This window comes from Acipenser ruthenus, unplaced genomic scaffold (assembly GCF_902713425.1).
Source record: "Acipenser ruthenus unplaced genomic scaffold, fAciRut3.2 maternal haplotype, whole genome shotgun sequence".
Classification (NCBI taxonomy): Eukaryota; Metazoa; Chordata; class Actinopteri; order Acipenseriformes; family Acipenseridae; genus Acipenser; species Acipenser ruthenus.
In genome coordinates, this window is record NW_026708282.1 from 60001 (window position 1) to 79360 (window position 19360).

The 19360-nt window shown below is 48.8% G+C and overlaps 3 protein-coding genes across 4 annotated transcripts in view; 1 reads left to right on the forward strand and 2 right to left on the reverse strand.

Moving 5' to 3' along the window:
- LOC131730523 (uncharacterized) overlaps positions 1-6249 on the reverse strand; it is a 21937-nt gene extending 15688 nt beyond the window's left edge. Inside the window, exons 1-4 of one of the 2 annotated variants that reach the window (XM_059020599.1) lie at positions 5945-6249; positions 2124-2338; positions 1297-1395; positions 1-34 (exon numbers count right to left, since the gene is read on the reverse strand). The exon at positions 1-34 is cut by the window's left edge and continues 68 nt beyond it. In XM_059020599.1, the coding sequence (XP_058876582.1) occupies positions 1-34; positions 1297-1395; positions 2124-2338; positions 5945-5990 (394 nt within the window). In that variant the 5' untranslated portion in view covers positions 5991-6249. The remainder of the gene's footprint in view (positions 35-1296; positions 1396-2123; positions 2339-5944) is intronic. The other variant, XM_059020598.1, reaches the window with a different exon arrangement.
- A 1612-nt stretch (positions 6250-7861) lies between these two features.
- On the forward strand, positions 7862-14453 carry cideb (cell death inducing DFFA like effector b). Its single transcript, XM_059020600.1, has 5 exons — positions 7862-8073; positions 8674-8818; positions 8966-9118; positions 11538-11725; positions 14196-14453. Exons 1-5 carry the CDS (start codon positions 8003-8005, stop codon positions 14332-14334), a joined length of 696 nt encoding a protein of 231 aa, XP_058876583.1. The 5' UTR covers positions 7862-8002; the 3' UTR covers positions 14335-14453.
- Positions 14454-16884: 2431 nt separating this feature from the next.
- On the reverse strand, positions 16885-19352 carry LOC131730522 (protein phosphatase 1 regulatory subunit 3E-like; the record flags this gene model as incomplete). Its single annotated transcript, XM_059020597.1, has 3 exons — positions 16885-17616; positions 18899-19004; positions 19141-19352. Coding segments are annotated over 3 exons (828 nt in total), but the record flags the coding sequence as incomplete, so codon positions are not given.
- Positions 19353-19360: the final 8 nt, after the last annotated feature.

Sequence of the window (19360 nt, forward strand, 5' to 3'; positions counted from 1 at the left end):
CAGATTTTTGAACCTTAATGATGTCTCGCTGTCTCTGCAAGATACAAAATACAGGTAAACTGATGTACGAATTTGTTCTTTCCCACATTCCTGTTTGTCTAGGGCGACTGAAAACAAACATCAGAGACACTTCTAGGATTTTGATGTAAATGTGGCCAAACGTTTTGCACCCTATAGGGAGGGGGGGGAATCGGGTTAAAATCCGGTAAAACCCGAATATCAGACGCCCTACTTAAAACCAGACCCAAAACTATCAGGATTTATTTAACACTTTGATCCAAAGCGACTTACAGAAATGTAATACTATGTCAATGGCAGGGGATACAAATGCTGAGTCAACACACATCACACAAGATGTACAAATTCATTATAAATCAAGGAAAAAATATTTTTTTTTAGTTTTCTTTCAAATTCTTTACTGGCATGACAAGTTCAACAAGTATTACCAAAGATTCATATTCATACATTCTCTCTCTCTCCTCCCCCCCCTCTCTCTCGTCACTCTCTCTCCCCCCTCTCTCCTCTCCCATCTCTCTCCCCCTCTCCTCGCTCTCTCTCCCCCTCTCGCTCTCCCCTCCCCCTCCTCTCTCTCCTCCCCCTCCTCTCTCTCCTCCCCCTCCCCCTTCTCTCTCTCCTCCTCCTCTCTCCTCCCCCTCCTCCCTCTCTCTCTCCTCCTCCTCTCTCCTCCCCCTCCTCCCCTCCCCCTCCTCTCTCTCCTCCCCCTCCTCCCCTCCCCCTCCTCTCTCCTCCCCCTCCTCTCTCCTCCTACTCCTCCTCTCTCTCCTCCCCCCTCTCCCTCAATTCAATTCAAATTGGCTTCATTGGCGTGATAATAAAAATAATTGTGTTGCCAAAGCACATACATGGCATAACCGACTCAAATGTATAGAGAAAACACATTATATATATATATATATTTTAATACTAAACAATACCCCCTCCCTCTATATTAAACAAATCCCTCCTTCTATATTAAACAAATCCCTCCCTCTATATTAAACAGCACCCCCCTCCCTCTATATTAAACAGTACCCCCCTCCCTCTATATTAAACAGTACCCCCTTCCCTCTATATTAAACAGTACCCCCCTCCCTCCCTCTCTCTATCTGTTCCCTCTCTAGTGTGACGTGTTCACGGTTTGTCCCTGAGGCTATGACAGGTCTCCACGTATTGACCAGCCAGTCTGGCTCTGTGTTTCTGTCATTCTTTCTTTCTCTCGTTCTCTTTGTCATTCTGTTTCTTTCTCTCGTTCTCTTTCTGTCTTGTTTTCGTTTACTCTCTCTCTCTCAAACTCACCGGCTGCGTGTTTTTTGGTGAAGCTGGACAGACAAACTTTTCCAGTTGTGCTAGAATCTGCACTGGCGGCGACCGGCGCTCCAACATCTCCATGATTATCTGCAATGAGAAAAGGTCAGCGCTGACCACACCCTCTCAGCCAATAGGAAAGCGGCTGTCCTGGACGGATCGTTCGCCCGTTAACGAGGATCACATGACCATGTCCCTTTAAACAAAATCCAGCCCATTTGAACTTTTTAAGGACCGCGATAAACAATTTTACCCCATTTCTCTCCCAATTTGAAATAGCCAATTGTATTATTTTTTAGGCTCGGCTCACCGCTACCACCCCCGCGCTGACTCGGGAGGGGCGAAGACAAACACCCGCTCTCCAGCGCCCCCCCTGTGGTCTGGCTGGGCGCTTGCGGGCTTGCCTGTAAGCTGCCCCAGAGCTGCGTTGTCCTCCGACGCTGTAGCTCTGAGGCGGCTGCACGGTGAGTCTGCAGCGTGTAAAGAAGCGGGCGGCTGACGGCACACGCTTCGGAGGACAGCGTGGGTTCATCTTCACCCCTCCCGAGTCAGCGCAGGGGGTGCTAGCGGTGAGCTGAGCTTAAATAATAATTGGCTATTTCAAATTGGGAGAAACTGTCTATCTCCGTGTGTGTATCTATCTGTGTGTGTGTGTCTATCTATGTGTGTGTCTGTGCATCTATCTACCAGTGTGGCTATCTATCTGTGTGTGTGTCTATGTGTGTCTGTGTCTATATATGTGTCTGTCTGTCTGTCTAAATCTATCTATCTATCTATCTATGTGTTTCTTTGTCTATATATCTGTCTTTCTCTCTTGCCTTCGCTCGTAATCCCAGGGTGATCTTGGCTCGATGTCTGTAGTTTAAAATCTCCGGCGCGACCTCGGACACCATCTCCACAAACTCCACCACCTTCCCATAATGCCTGGCTTCCCGGCGGCTCACCACGCGCCACGTCGCCGCGGAAACCAGCCTGATGGGCGGGGCCAAGAGCCGCAGCGCAGCCAGAGAGAGGGAGGGGCCCACACCCGCCACTGAAAGAGACAAGATAAGGAAAGAGAGACAGAGAAAATAGTTCCTGTTAAAAAGAATCCTCCCCTATCCTCTCTTTACCTTCAAAAAATGACATTTATTTTCCAGGCTGTCTTTGTGCCTTTCAGGGCAGGGAATAAGACTCCTATTGCACAGCAGTGTGATCCATTCCAGGTTTTACTACCAGCTTGATCAGCCCCCAGTGTGTCTAGCTAACAAGCTCAGGTGTGTCTGATTATTAAACTCCTAGTGAAACCAGGACTGGATCACACTGCTGTGCAGCGGGAGTCTCATTTCCATGCCTGGTGGTGTTGGCAATACTCTAGCTGTGCACTAGATGGCGCTGCTGGCTGTTCTATAGAGACACTGGCTGATCTAGCCTGTGTTGCACGTGTCTATGGCAGTGCAGCTAGAACTGAAGAGCAGCTCCTGAACTCACAGTCAAAGCAACACAGACTGAGCAAAACAATGTAATACAGCCCAGCCCAGCGCATTGCAGTTAAAGAACTACAGCTCCCAGCATCCCTCACCATTGCCGCGGGTGCAGAGGCATGCTGGGAGCTGTAGTCCTAGCCAGGGCTGTACCGATTCACAATACAATAACTATGGCAGCGCAGCTAGAACTGAAGAGCAGCTCCTGAACTCACAGTCAAAGCAACGCAGACTGATGAATAAAATATAAAACACAGTGTTTGTACTCAGAATGGATATAATCATCATAAAATAGTCATGTAGAACACAGACCCCAAGAAGAAGGGGTTATATTGTAGCGTCAAACTGAACAGGATTGTGGGGCTCTATCAATTTTTGTGTGTGTGTGTTTTTCAAATATTATAATAATAATAATAATTACAGTAAGCAAACGAAAAAATGACAAAGGTGAGTAAACGACTGTCGACAGACAACAAATACACAGCAAAGTCATCCTCTACATAGAATGAACTCCCTCAGCTTCATAGAGTCCAATGAAAGCTGCTGAATAATGTTCCCTTGTTAACATATTGAATTGCACCCCCTCTATATAGAATGAACTCCCTCAGCTTCATAGAGTCCAATGAAAGCTGCTGAATAATGTTCCCTTGTTAACATATTGAATTGCACACCCTCTATATAGAATGAACTCCCTCAGCTTCATAGAGTCCAATGAAAGCTGCTGAATAATGTTCCCTTGTTAACATATTGAATTGCACCCCCTCTATATAGAATGAACTCCCTCAGCTTCATAGAGTCCAATGAAAGCTGCTGAATAATGTTCCCTTGTTAACATTGAATTGCACCCCCTCTATATAGAATGAACTCCCTCAGCTTCATAGAGTCCAATGAAAGCTGCTGAATAATGTTCCCTTGTTAACATATTGAATTGCACCCCCTCTATATAGAATGAACTCCCTCAGCTTCATAGAGTCCAATGAAAGCTGCTGAATAATGTTCCCTTGTTAACATATTGAATTGCACACCCTCTATATAGAATGAACTCCCTCAGCTTCATAGAGTCCAATGAAAGCTGCTGAATAATGTTCCCTTGTTAACATATTGAATTGCACACCCTCTATATAGAATGAACTCCCTCAGCTTCATAGAGTCCAATGAAAGCTGCTGAATAATGTTCCCTTGTTAACATATTGAATTGCACCCCCTCTATATAGAATGAACTCACTCAGCTTCATAGAGTCCAATGAAAGCTGCTGAATAATGTTCCCTTGTTAACATATTGAATTCCACACCCTCTATATAGAATGAACTCCCTCAGCTTCATAGAGTCCAATGAAAGCTGCTGAATAATGTTCCCTTGTTAACATATTGAATTGCACACCCTCTATATAGAATGAACTCCCTCAGCTTCATCGAGTCCAATGAAAGCTGCTGAATAATGTTCCCTTGTTAACATATTGAATTCCACACCCTCTATATAGAATGAACTCCCTCAGCTTCATAGAGTCCAATGAAAGCTGCTGAATAATGTTCCCTTGTTAACATATTGAATTGCACACCCTCTATATAGAATGAACTCCCTCAGCTTCATAGAGTCCAATGAAAGCTGCTGAATAATGTTCCCTTGTTAACATATTGAATTGCACCCCCTCTATATAGAATGAACTCCCTCAGCTTCATAGAGTCCAATGAAAGCTGCTGAATAATGTTCCCTTGTTAACATATTGAATTGCACACCCTCTATGTAGAATGAACTCCCTCAGCTTCATAGAGTCCAATGAAAGCTGCTGAATAATGTTCCCTTGTTAACATATTGAATTGCACACCCTCTATATAGAACGAACTCCCTCAGCTTCATAGAGTCCAATGAAAGCTGCTGAATAATGTTCCCTTGTTAACATATTGAATTGCACACCCTCTATGTAGAATGAACTCCCTCAGCTTCATAGAGTCCAATGAAAGCTGCTGAATAATGTTCCCTTGTTAACATATTGAATTGCACACCCTCTATATAGAATGAACTCCCTCAGCTTCAGAGTCCAATGAAAGCTGCTGAATAATGTTCTCTTGTTAACATATTGAATTGCACACCCTCTATATAGAACGAACTCCCTCAGCTTCATAGAGTCCAATGAAAGCTGCTGAATAATGTTCCCTTGTTAACATATTGAATTGCACACCCTCTATGTAGAATGAACTCCCTCAGCTTCATAGAGTCCAATGAAAGCTGCTGAATAATGTTCCCTTGTTAACATATTGAATTGCACCTCCTCTATATAGAATGAACTCCCTCAGCTTCAGAGTCCAATGAAAGCTGCTGAATAATGTTCCCTTGTTAACATATTGAATTGCACCCCCTCTATATAGAATGAACTCCCTCAGCTTCATAGAGTCCAATGAAAGCTGCTGAATAATGTTCCCTTGTTAACACATTGAATTGCACCCCCTCTATATAGAATGAACTCCCTCAGCTTCATAGAGTCCAATGAAAGCTGCTGAATAATGTTCCCTTGTTAACATATTGAATTGCACACCCTCTATATAGAATGAACTCCCTCAGCTTCATAGAGTCCAATGAAAGCTGCTGAATAATGTTCCCTTGTTAACATATTGAATTGCACTCCACTTTGTAGTTTTCCAGATACTTAACATGGAAAAAACTGTCTGGAAAAATGTGACATTTCTGAAATCTAACATGAAATACTACTGGACTGCTATGACAGCTTCCGGTAGACATAATTTTGTAGTTTCTTTGATTAAATGATGTTAAATAAAATATCAAAATTATGTTAAATATTTTTTATTTTAATTATGTCTCAATCGTAAAATTCTAGGTGAAGCTAAACATTTAGCCACAGCTTTAGAATAACATAGTTTTGATGCCGAGTACATTTTTGTAGCAAAATTTCGTGCAGAATTTGAGTCTACCACCAGTATGTAACTGGGCGAAGTTTAATAACATAACGCAAAACAATTTTTATTTTATTTTATTTAACTCGCCCAGTTTGAGCGTAAAGACAGAAATCCCATTTCAAATTACATACCAGTATAAAAAACACACACAATTATCAAAAAAAAACACAGACAGCGTCTCAATAACACACACAGTCGTATTATTTTTAATATTTAATATCATATTTGTAATATTTAGGGTTATAATTTTAAACACCACTGACCTGCGTCGTTTGTAGCAGGCGGATGATCACAACTTCTTCGCTTCATAATTTGTTTTGGACTTTTTCTTACAAAACTTAAAAAAATAAAAATAATAACAATAAATACTGGCCGATAACTTCGCCTATCAAAAGAAACTCCACAGTTTTTAGTTTTCTTAACTTAATATGATTATCAGCGCCCAACTGCTCATTAAAATCAGCAGATATGTTTTTTTTTTGTTTTTTTTACTTATTAAAATTGACAACAAAACATGGAGGTGAGTACGCGAGAGGGGGGAGGACCAATCTCCCGCCACCCACACCGGAAACACGCCATCCGGCCGGGGCAGGGCGCTAGGCACGCCGGGAGATGTAGTTTTATACGCCTTGGCTTTGTTGTACCGTGAGTGTAATTGTAGGTGGCGTGGAAATGGGCAGCGCCATCTGCTAGTCGGCGGTGGTATGTGTTTTTTTTTTTGCCTTCTGTGTTTCATCGGTCCGTCTCTATGTCTCGCATACATTTCATCATGTATATATATATATATATATATCCTTCTTTTCCCAAGATTATACAATAACATAGTTATACATATCATAGTTTACCCTGGTTTGCCATGTTTAATATGCTTTACAATGCTTCCCTGTGCTTTACCACACCTCTCTATGCTTTACAATGCTCCCCTATACTTTACCACACCTCTCTGTGCTTTACAATGCTTCCCTATGCTTTACCAGACCTCTCTGTGCTTTACAATGCTTCCCTATGCTTTACCAGACCTCTCTGTGCTTTACAATGCTTCCCTGTGCTTTACCAGACCTCTCTGTGCTTTACAATGCTTCCCTATGCTTTACCAGACCTCTCTGTGCTTTACAATGCTTCCCTATGCTTTACCAGACCTCTCTGTGCTTTACAATGCTTCCCTATGCTTTACCACACCTCTCTGTGCTTTACAATGCTTCCCTATGCTTTACCAGACCTCTCTGTGCTTTACAATGCTCCCCTATGCTTTACCATACCTCTCTGTGCTTTACAATGCTTCCCTATGCTTTACCAGACCTCTCTGTGCTTTACAATGCTTCCCTATGCTTTACCAGACCTCTCTGTGCTTTACAATGCTTCCCTATGCTTTACCACACCTCTCTGTGCTTTACAATGCTTCCCTATGCTTTACCAGACCTCTCGGTGCTTTACAATGCTTCCCTATGCTTTACCAGACCTCTCTGTGCTTTACAATGCTTCCCTATGCTTTACCACACCTCTCTGTGCTTTACAATGCTTCCCTATGCTTTACCAGACCTCTCTGTGCTTTACAATGCTTCCCTATGCTTTACCACACCTCTCTGTGCTTTACAATGCCTCCCTATGCTTTACCAGACCTCTCTGTGCTTTACAATGCTTCCCTATGCTTTACCACACCTCTCTGTGCTTTACAATGCTTCCCTATGCTTTACCAGACCTCTCTGTGCTTTACAATGCTTCCCTGTGCTTTACCAGACCTCTCTGTGCTTTACAATGCTTCCCTATGCTTTACCAGACCTCTCTGTGCTTTACAATGCTTCCCTATGCTTTACCAGACCTCTCTGTGCTTTACAATGCTTCCCTATGCTTTACCACACCTCTCTGTGCTTTACAATGCTTCCCTATGCTTTACCAGACCTCTCTGTGCTTTACAATGCCTCCCTATGCTTTACCGTAGCAACGTGTGATAAAGCACAGGGAGGTGTGGTAAAGCATATTAAAAATAAATAAAACACGATAAGTATATTTAACGCATTTCCTAACCGGGAGATGACTGCAGAATTACCGTGCAAAGTTACTGCGACAAGCGGTAGATTCGCTCGATTACGTCACACGTGCACGCAGACTGTTTATTTTATGTTTTTATGTATAAACTGGACTTTGAACGGAGTTAAGACACCTGCTTGCTGCGTTTTTAAAAACAGACGCAGGGGGTAAAGTTCGTACAAATAAGCAACACTCATCGACTTCGCAACGGCATTGCTGAGTCCCATCAAGCGAAGAATAAAAACGGGTAATAAATTCATACAAAATAAGTGTAGGGAATTGATTTCAGAAGAATGGACCCAACGGAGAACTCAGCATCCAAAGAATACAAAATCGCCAGGCTGTCGCCAGCGGCGTTATTCAAGTAAGTATAGCACAGAAGACTACGCGGTGATCTGATTCAAGCATTCAAAATCCTAAAAGGTATAGACAATGTCGACCCAGGGGGACCTGAAAAAAGAAACAAGGACCAGGGGTCACAAATTAGATAAAGGGGCATTCAGAACAGAAAATAGGAGGCACTTTTTTACACAGAGAATCGTGAGGGTCTGGAACCAACTCCCCAGTAATGTTGTTGAAGCTGACACCCTGGGATCCTTCAAGAAGCTGCTTGATGAGATTCTGGGATCAATAAGCTACTAACAACCAAACGAGCAAGATGGGCCGAATGGGGCCTCCTCTCGTTTGGAAACTTTCTTATGTTCTTATAGTCATATTAAAAAAAAATAAATCTGTTTTTTTTTCAGCACTTAACTATATGAAAGTGAATGTAGTAATGATAACCATTCTGTTTCATAAATTTACTTTACGTTAGTGATTTTGTAGCATCAGAGACAGGGAAAGAGGGTTTGACTGGACAGGAGACCGCGGTCTGTCTCCTCACTAAACTAACAGTCGACCGCCCATTCCCTGTCTCTGATGCTACAGGAGTGTGTCAGTGACACTGTTTCCGGTCTGCCTGTAGGTCAGTGACGTCCGTGGGCTCGGAGCTGTCGAGGAGGGTGTGGGCTGCCCCCAGCCCCCCACAGAGACCCTTCCGAGTGTGTACCCACGATCGCAGGGTCAAGAAAGGGGTGACTGCGGGTACACTGCAGGAGCTCATAGACAAGGTGAGAGGAGAGAGTGTGTGTGTGTGCGTGTGTGTGTGTGTGTGCATGTGTGCGTGTGTGAGTAACTCTGCGTGTGTGTTTAACTGTGTCTGTGCTTTAGACATGTGTCTGTGCATCTGCTTCACCGCCTGTCCCCTGTCCCCCCAGGCGATGGACGCTCTGCTCCTGTCCTCGCTGGTCTCCGTGGTTCTGGACTCGGACGGCACAGAGGTGGACAGTGACGAGTTCTTCCAGTTGCTGGACGATGACTCGACTTTCATGATGCTGCAGCCGGGGGAGAACTGGAGAGGGAGCGGGGGGGTGAGAGAGAGCGCACTGCACACTGCCATGCCCACTGCACACTGCCATACCCACTGCACACTGCCATACCCACTGCACACTGCCATGCCCACTGCACACTGCCATGCCCACTGCACACTGTCATACCCACTGCACACTGTCATACCCACTGCACACTGTCATACCCACTGCACACTGCCATGCCCACTGCACACTGCCATGCCCACTGCACACTGTCATACCCACTGCACACTGTCATACCCACTGCACACTGCCATACCCACTGCACACTGCCTAGTGCCCACTGCACACTGCCATACCCACTGCACACTGTCATACCCACTGCACACTGCCATGCCAACTGCACACTGCCATACCCACTGCGCACTGTCATACCCACTGCACACTGCCTAGTGCCCACTGCACACTGCCATACCCACTGCACACTGTCATACCCACTGCACACTGCCATGCCAACTGCACACTGTCATACCCACTGCACACTGCCATGCCCACTGCACACTGTCATACCCACTGCACACTGTCATACCCACTGCACACTGCCATGCCAACTGCACACTGTCATACCCACTGCACACTGCCATGCCCACTGCACACTGCCATGCCCACTGCACACTGTCATACCCACTGCACACTGCCATGCCAACTGCACACTGCCATACCCACTGCGCACTGTCATACCCACTGCACACTGCCTAGTGCCCACTGCACACTGCCATACCCACTGCACACTGTCATACCCACTGCACACTGCCATGCCAACTGCACACTGCCATACCCACTGCGCACTGTCATACCCACTGCACACTGCCTAGTGCCCACTGCACACTGCCATACCCACTGCACACTGCCATACCCACTGCACACTGCCTAGTGCCCACTGCACACTGCCATACCCACTGCGCACTGCCATACCCACTGCACACTGCCTAGTGCCCACTGCACACTGCCATACCGACTGCACACTGCCATACCCACTGCACACTGCCATGCCCACTGCACACTGCCATGCCCACTGCACACTGCCATGCCCACTGCACACTGCCATACCCACTGCACACTGCCTAGTGCCCACTGCACACTGCCATACCCACTGCACACTGCCTAGTGCCCACTGCGCACTGCCATACCCACTGCACACTGCCATGCCCACTGCACACTGCCTAGTGCCCACTGCACACTGCCATACCCACTGCACACTGCCATGCCCACTGCACACTGCCATACAGGGCAGCAGTGTGGAGTAGTGGTTAGGGCTCTGGACTCTTGACCGGAGGGTCGTGGGTTCAATCCCAGGTGGGGGACACTGCTGCTGTACCCCTGAGCAAGGTACTTTACCTAGATTGCTCCAGTAAAAACCCAACTGTATAAATGGGGAATTGTATGTAAAAAATAATGTTGTAACAATTCTAAGTCGCCCTGGATAAGGGCGTCTGCTAAGAAATGAAAATAATAATAATAATAATAATAATAATAATAATAATAATACCCACTGCACACTGCCTAGTGCCCACTACCCCCTCCTTCCCTACCCTACTGTGCTTTACCACACCTCTCTGTGCTTTACAATGCTTCCCTATGCTTTACCAGACCTCTCTGTGCTTGACAATGCTTCCCTATGCTTTACCACACCTCTCTGTGCTTTACAATGCTTCCCTATGCTTTACCACACCTCTCTGTGCTTGACAATGCTTCCCTATGCTTTACCACACCTCTCTGTGCTTTACAATGCTTGCCTATGCTTTACCACACCTCTCTGTGCTTTACAATGCTTCCCTATGCTTTACCAGACCTCTCTGTGCTTTACAATGCTTCCCTATGCTTTACCAGACCTCTCTGTTCTTTACAATGCTTCCCTATGCTTTACCAGACCTCTCTGTGCTTCACAATGCTTCCCTATGCTTTACCAGACCTCTCTGTGCTTTACAATGCTTCCCTATGCTTTACCAGACCTCTCTGTGCTTTACAATGCTTCCCTATGCTTTACCAGACCTCTCTGTGCTTTACAATGCTTCCCTATGCTTTACCAGACCTCTCTGTGCTTTACAATGCTTCCCTATGCATTACCACACCTCTGTGCTTTAAAATGCTTCCCTATGCTTTACCAGACCTCTCTGTGCTTTACAATGTTTCCCTATGCTTTACCAGACCTCTCTGTGCTTTACAATGCTTCCCTATGCTTTACCAGACCTCTCTGTGCTTTACAATGCTTCCCTGTGCTTTACCAGACCTCTCTGTGCTTTACAATGCTTCCCTATGCTTTACCAGACCTCTCTGTGCTTTACAATGCTTCCCTATGCTTTACCAGACCTCTCTGTGCTTTACAATGCTTCCCTATGCTTTACCAGACCTCTCTGTGCTTTACAATGCGTCCCTAACCCTCTCTCCCTCTCTCCCTCTCCCCCTCCTCTCTCTCCAGAGGGGTGTTCTCTCCTACTCTCTGAATCAGAAGCCTCGCCACGCCAAGGACATCGCCCGTGTAACCTTTGACCTCTACAAGCTGAACCCTCGCGACCTCTTCGGCAGCCTCAATGTGAAGGCCACCTTCTACGGGCTGTACTCCATGAGCCTGGACTTCAAGTGCCTGGGACCCAAGAAAGTGATGAGGTGAGAGAGAGAGAGCCCCCTCACTCTGTGTGTGAGAGAGAGAGGAGAGCCCCCTCACTCTGTGTGTGTGAGAGAGAGAGGAGAGCCCCCTCACTCTGTGTGTGTGAGAGAGAGAGAGGAGAGCCCCCTCACTCTGTGTGTGAGAGAGAGGAGAGCCCCCTCACTCTGTGTGTGAGAGAGAGGAGAGCCCCCTCACTCTGTGTGTGTGAGAGAGAGAGGAGAGCCCCCTCACTCTGTGTGTGTGAGAGAGAGAGAGGAGAGCCCCCTCACTCTGTGTGTGAGAGAGAGGAGAGCCCCCTCACTCTGTGTGTGTGAGAGAGAGAGGAGAGCCCCCTCACTCTGTGTGTGTGTGAGAGAGAGAGAGGAGAGCCCCCTCACTCTGTGTGTGAGAGAGAGGAGAGCCCCCTCACTCTGTGTGTGTGAGAGAGAGAGGAGAGCCCCCTCACTCTGTGTGTGTGAGAGAGAGAGAGGAGAGCCCCCTCACTCTGTGTGTGAGAGAGAGGAGAGCCCCCTCACTCTGTGTGTGTGAGAGAGAGAGGAGAGCCCCCTCACTCTGTGTGTGTGTGAGAGAGAGAGGAGAGCCCCCTCACTCTGTGTGTGAGAGAGAGAGAGGAGAGCCCCCTCACTCTGTGTGTGTGAGAGAGAGAGAGGAGAGCCCCCTCACTCTGTGTGTGAGAGAGAGGAGAGCCCCCTCACTCTGTGTGTGTGAGAGAGAGAGGAGAGCCCCCTCACTCTGTGTGTGTGAGAGAGAGAGAGGAGAGCCCCCTCACTCTGTGTGTGAGAGAGAGGAGAGCCCCCTCACTCTGTGTGTGTGAGAGAGAGAGAGGAGAGCCCCCTCACTCTGTGTGTGTGAGAGAGAGAGGAGAGCCCCCTCACTCTGTGTGTGAGAGAGAGAGGAGAGCCCCCTCACTCTGTGTGTGTGAGAGAGAGAGAGGAGAGCCCCCTCACTCTGTGTGTGAGAGAGGGGAGAGCCCCCTCACTCTGTGTGTGTGAGAGAGAGAGGAGAGCCCCCTCACTCTGTGTGTGTGAGAGAGAGAGAGGAGAGCCCCCTCACTCTGTGTGTGAGAGAGAGGAGAGCCCCCTCACTCTGTGTGTGTGAGAGAGAGAGAGGAGAGCCCCCTCACTCTGTGTGTGTGAGAGAGAGAGGAGAGCCCCCTCACTCTGTGTGTGAGAGAGAGAGGAGAGCCCCCTCACTCTGTGTGTGTGAGAGAGAGAGGAGAGCCCCCTCACTCTGTGTGTGTGAGAGAGAGAGAGGAGAGCCCCCTCACTCTGTGTGTGAGAGAGAGAGAGAGCCCCCCACTCTGTGTGAGAGGAGAGCCCCCCCCTCGGAGAGCCTCCCGTGTGTGTGTGTGAGAGGAGAGCCCCCCCTCTGTGTGTGAGAGAGAGAGGAGAGCCCCCTCACTCTGTGTGTGAGAGAGAGGAGAGCCCCCTCACTCTGTGTGTGTGAGAGAGAGAGGAGAGTCCCCCCCTCTGTGTGTGTGTGTGTGTGTGTGAGAGAGAGGAGAGCCCCCCCACTCTGTGTGTGTGAGAGAGGAGAGCCCCCCCCCTCTGTGTGTGTGTGTGTGTGTGTGAGAGAGAGGAGAGCCCCCCCACTCTGTGTGTGTGAGAGGAGAGCCCCCCCACTCTGTGTGTGTGAGAGAGAGAGCCCCCCACTCTGTGTGTGAGAGGGAGAGGAGAGTCCCCCCCTCTGTGTGTGTGTGTGTGTGTGAGAGAGAGGAGAGCCCCCCCACTCTGTGTGTGTGAGAGAGGAGAGTCCCCCCTCTGTGTGTGTGTGAGAGGAGAGCCCCCCCCCCGTGTGTGTGAGAGAGGAGAGTCCCCCTCTCTGTGTGAGAGAGAGGAGAGGGAATGTGGGGGGGAGTGGAGAAGAGAGAGAAGGGGGAGGTGGAGTGGGGAGTAAGAAGGAAGTGTGGATGGAGAGAGAGGAGAGATGGAGGGGGGAGTGTAGAGGGAGGGAGGAGAGAGATGGAGGGGGGTGTGGAGGGAGGTAGGGAGGGACGGAGGGAGGGGGGTTGGAGGGAGGGACAGAGGGGGGTGTGGAGGGAGGGGAGAGGTGGAGGAGGTGTGGAGTGAGGGGACAGGTGGAGGGGGAGTGTGGAGGGACGGAGGAGAGAGGTGGAGGGGGGAGTGTGGAGGGACGGAGGAGAGAGGTGGAGGGGGGAGTGTGGAGGGACGGAGGAGAGAGGTGGAGGGGGGAGTGTGGTGGGACGGAGGAGAGAGGTGGAGGGGGGAGTGTGGAGGGACGGAGGAGAGAGGTGGAGGGGGGAGTGTGGAGGGACGGAGGAGAGAGGTGGAGGGGGGAGTGTGGTGGGACGGAGGAGAGAGGTGGAGGGGGGAGTGTGGAGGGACGGAGGAGAGAGGTGGAGGGGGGAGTGTGGAGGGACGGAGGGGAGAGGTGGAGGGGGGAGTGTGGTGGCGGTGGGGGGGAGGCGGTCTGTCAGGTGTAATGAACTCTCTCTGTTTCTCTCTCCAGGGAGCTCCTCCGCCTCTCCTCCACTCTCCTCTTCGCTCTGGGGAAGATCCTCCTCTCCTCCGCCTCCTTCATCCGACACACCATCGAGGGAGCCGACCACTGGCAGCGCCCCGCCAGGGAGGCAGAGTGCTGGGAGTGAGAGCAGGGGGACTGGGAGGGACTGGGAGGGACTGGGGAGAATAAAACAACTTGGGAGGGGGCTTAATATGGATTTTGGGAGAAGCTAAAATTGACATTAGAGGGACTAAGAGACAGAGGGAGGGGCTAAGATAAGGGGAGGGGCTAAGAGGGAGGGACTTAAAGAGAATGGGCGGGGCAAAGAGGGAGAGGGAGGGGTTACAATGAAATTGGGAGGGGCTTATATGGGCATGAAACAGACCGGGAAGGGCTAAATTACAATGGGAGTTGGATCTGATATTGAGAATGATGCAGTATTTGCCAAAGTGTTCAAAGATCAATACAAATCAATACACATGCCTGGTGCCTTCAAGAAAAACATTACGACATTACAGGAGAGAGTGAGAGAGAGAGAGAGGGGAGGAGAGGAGAGAGGAGGAGAGGGGGAGAGGACAGGAGAGAGGGGAGGAGAGGAGAGCAGAGAGGGGGAGAGGAGAGGAGGGAGGGGGAGAGGAGAGAGGAGAGGAGAGAGGGGGAGAGGAGAGGAGAGGAGAGGAGAGGGGGAGAGGAGGGAGGAGAGGAGGGAGGGGGAGAGGACAGGAGAGAGGGGAGGAGAGGAGAGCAGAGAGGGGGAGAGGAGAGGAGAGGAGAGAGGGGGAGAGGGGGAGAGGACAGGAGAGAGGGGAGGAGAGGAGAGTAGAGAGGGGGAGAGGAGAGGAGAGGAGGGAGGAGAGGAGAGAGGGGGAGAGGAGAGAGGGGGAGAGGAGAGGAGAGGAGGGAGGAGAGGAGGGAGGAGAGGAGAGAGGGGGAGAGGAGAGGAGAGAGGGGAGGAGAGGAGAGCAGAGGGGGAGAGGAGAGGAGAGGAGGGAGGGGGAGAGGAGGGAGGAGAGGAGGGAGGGGGAGAGGAGAGAGGAGAGGAGAGAGGGGGAGAGGAGAGGAGAGGAGGGAGGGGGAGAGGAGAGGAGAGGAGGGAGGGGGAGAGGAGAGAAGAGAGGGGAGGACAGGAGAGCAGAGAGGGGGAGAGGAGAGGAGAGGAGGGAGGAGAGGAGGGAGGAGAGGAGGGAGGGGGAGAGGAGAGAGGAGAGGAGAGAGGGGGAGAGGAGAGGAGAGGAGGGAGGGGGAGAGGAGAGGAGAGGAGGAGAGGGGGAGAGGACAGGAGAGAGGGGAGGACAGGAGAGCAGAGAGGGGGAGAGGAGAGGAGAGGAGGGAGGAGAGGAGGGAGGAGAGGAGAGAGGGGGAGAGGAGAGGAGAGGAGAGAGGGGACGAGAGGAGAGGAGAGGAGGGAGGAGAGGAGAGAGGGGGAGAGGAGAGAGGGGGAGAGGAGAGAGTAGAGGAGAGAGGGGGAGAGGAGAGGAGAGGAGAGGGGACGAGAGGAGAGTAGAGAGGGGGAGAGGAGAGGAGAGGAGAGGAGAGGAGAGGAGAGAGGGGGAGAGGAGAGGAGAGAGGGGGAGAGGAGAGGAGAGAAGGGGAGAGGAGAGGAGAGGAGAGAGGGGACGAGAGGAGAGGAGAGGAGGGAGGAGAGGAGAGAGGGGGAGAGGAGAGAGGGGGAGAGGAGAGAGTAGAGGAGAGAGGGGGAGAGGAGAGGAGAGGAGAGGGGACGAGAGGAGAGTAGAGAGGGGGAGAGGAGAGGAGAGGAGAGGAGAGGAGAGGAGAGAGGGGGAGAGGAGAGGAGAGAGGGGGAGAGGAGAGAGGAGAGGAGAGAAGGGGAGAGGAGAGGAGAGGAGAGGGGACGAGAGGAGAGTAGAGAGGGGGAGAGGAGAGGAGAGGAGAGGAGAGGAGAGGAGAGAGGAGAGGAGAGAGGGGGAGAGGAGAGGAGAGAGGGGGAGAGGAGAGAGGAGAGGAGAGAAGGGGAGAGGAGAGGAGAGGGGACGAGAGGAGAGTAGAGAGGGGGAGAGGAGAGGAGAGGAGAGGGGGAGAGGAGAGGAGGGAGGAGAGGAGAGAGGGGGAGAGGAGAGAGGAGAGGAGAGAGGGGGAGAGGAGAGAAGAGAGGAGAGGAGAGAGGGGGAGAGGAGAGAGGGGGAGAGGGGAGAGGAGAGGAGAGAGGGGAGAGGAAAGAGGGGGAGAGAGGAGAGGAGAGGGAAGAGGGGGAGAGAGGAGAGGAGAGGGGAGAGGCAGAGAGGAGAGAGAGGGGAGAGGAGACACCCAACACCCCACAGATTAATTTATAGAGTAAATGACCAATGTGTAAATTATACTGTATGATAATATATACACACTTTGTCATAATTACATGTAAATAAAAAAAAAAATCTGTGTAAAATTACTTTGCCTAATAAAATTTCTGTATGTATCAATTTAGCTGACCAAAAAAAGCCTTTAATAATATATATATACTTTAATAATAATTCTGATTATTCTGGAAGCATTTTAGCAGATTGTGACATCATTAACTGTGCAGTGAATGACATCACAAACACAAGCATTTTAGCAGATTGTGACATCATTAACTGTGCAGCGAATTACATCACAAACACATGCGATTTAAACGGAAGTGACTGTAAAAACAGTGCAACATGTTATTTTTCTGCTTTGTAATAGTCTAGATTTTACAAATAAAAACACAATTCTGATTGCATTTTATTTATTTTTTTCCTCTGAATGGATTACAACATGAATTGAAGGCAAAGCAAGCAAACTGAGAACTTAGTGTAGTACCCAGTGTTTTTTTTCCAATGGAAATATCCCTGTGTGTGGTCTGGCATTGCGTTTTCTCTCTCAAAATTACACATCTGAGGGTCAATGGAAGAGCAGGTACAATTTAGAGAATTTTCTGTTTTGTTTCGTATGGTGTGCGCTATATAAAATGAATCCAGGCGCTGTTTTCATCTGTCAGCATCGAGGGTGGCAGCATCGTCCGCCAGCACACTGCGTAGTTAACCCCTTCATTGCTGTCCCAGTATTCTTGCCCCAAGACTCTGTAACACAGCGCAAACTTCAAGCTGGGGAGCTGCTCGGGATGTCCCGTTTTGAGATAGGGGGGATCCCGGGGGGGCAGGGGAAGCCGAAAGTGGAAACGGTCCATCCCCACAGAATCCCCAATCCCAAACCCGTAGGAGTCCCGACTCGGGGGGAGGTAGGAAGCCTGGATTTCAGAGTAGGTGGCCCAGTTGTCTAAGGAATATCGGACACAGACCTCCTTCTGGAAAGCCAGGTTCAAAACGCGAGCCGAACCGGAAACGCAGAGGCTTTCCACGCGTGCTGATTCCAGGCAAATCCGACGTTCCCGAACCAGGGAATGGAATTCCGGACGAGAGACTGGGTCGGAAAACTGAGGTTCGGCAAAGCAGGATTGGAAGGGAAGATGCTGGGATAAGGAAATGAATGCGTTAGTGGAGTGAAAGTTTCAGTCTGCATAGTTTTATATATTCTACAGCAACACCAAACACGATTCAGACAGTCCCCCTGAGCTTCAATCTGTATAGTTTTCTATATTATACAGCAACACTAAACACGATTCAGACAGTCCCCCTGAGTTTCAATCTGCATAGTTTTCTATATTATACAGCAACACTAAACATGATTCAGACAGTCCCGAGTTTCAATCTGCATAGTTTTCTATATTATACAGCAACACTAAACACGATTCAGACAGTCCCCCTGAGTTTCAATCTGCATAGTTTTATATATTATACAGCAACACTAAACACGATTCAGACAGTCTCCCTGAGTTTCAATCTGCATAGTTTTATATATTATACAGCAACACTAAACACGATTCAGACAGTCCCCCTGAGTTTCAATCTGCATAGTTTTCTATATTATACAGCAACACTAAACACGATTCAGACAGTCCCCCTGAGTTTCAATCTGCATAGTTTTATATATTATACAGCAACACTAAACACGATTCAGACAGTCCCCCTGAATTTCAATCTGCATAGTTTTATATATTATACAGCAACACTAAACACGATTCAGACAGTCCCCCTGAGTTTCAATCTGCATAGTTTTTATATTATACAGCAACACTAACACGATTCAGACAGTCCCCCTGAGTTTCAATCTGCATAGTTTTCTATATTATACAGCAACACTAAACACGATTCAGACAGTCCCCTGAGTTTCAATCTGCATAGTTTTATATATTATACAGCAACACTAACACGATTCAGACAGTCCCCCTGAGTTTCAATCTGCATAGTTTTCTATATTATACAGCAACACTAAACATGATTCAGACAGTCCCCCTGAGTTTCAATCTGTATAGTTTTATATATTATACAGCAACACTAAACACGATTCAGACAGTCCCCCTGAATTTCAATCTGCATAGTTTTATATATTATACAGCAACACTAAACACGATTCAGACAGTCCCCCTGAGTTTCAATCTGCATAGTTTTATATATTATACAGCAACACTAAACACGATTCAGACAGCCCCCCTGAGTTTCAATCTGCATAGTTTCTATATTATACAGCAACACTAAACACGATTCAGACAGTCCCCCTGAGTTTCAATCTGCAATAGTTTTCTATATTATACAGCAACACTAAACACGATTCAGACAGTCCTCCTGAGTTTCAATCTGCATAGTTTTCTATATTTATACCTTTATATTTACAAGTATAGATAAAGCTTTTACCTGAGAAGGCCATGTCATTGGTTCTTTGCTGGCAGTGGGTGTGTCCTGCGTCGACCAATCAGAACCTTCCTTTTCACTGTCACTGTCTTGGTCCTGTGACTGTTGGCTGTATAGAAGAACAACAACATTTTCAGACATTTCTTCAGACAAAGATTCAATATCTTACTGCCATTCCCATTATTAAAGTCTGAGCTGCAGTACCGAGCTCTGCCTGCAGACAGTGAGGGGGCGCTGTTGCTCACCTGTAGTGGATGACTGATGTCAGCTCCAGCCCCAGCCAATCAGCGAAGCGCACTCTCTTCCTGGTGTCCGGGCTGTGCCAGCGCCTGATTGGCTCTTTCTGGGAGTGGGCGGGGCAGAGCGAGCCCGTCGTCTTGGAGACACCAGAGGGGGCGTGGCCTGGGAGTCGCGACCTCTGATGCTCTCTGACAAGCCCTCCGCGCAGGTCAAAGGTCGCGGGAT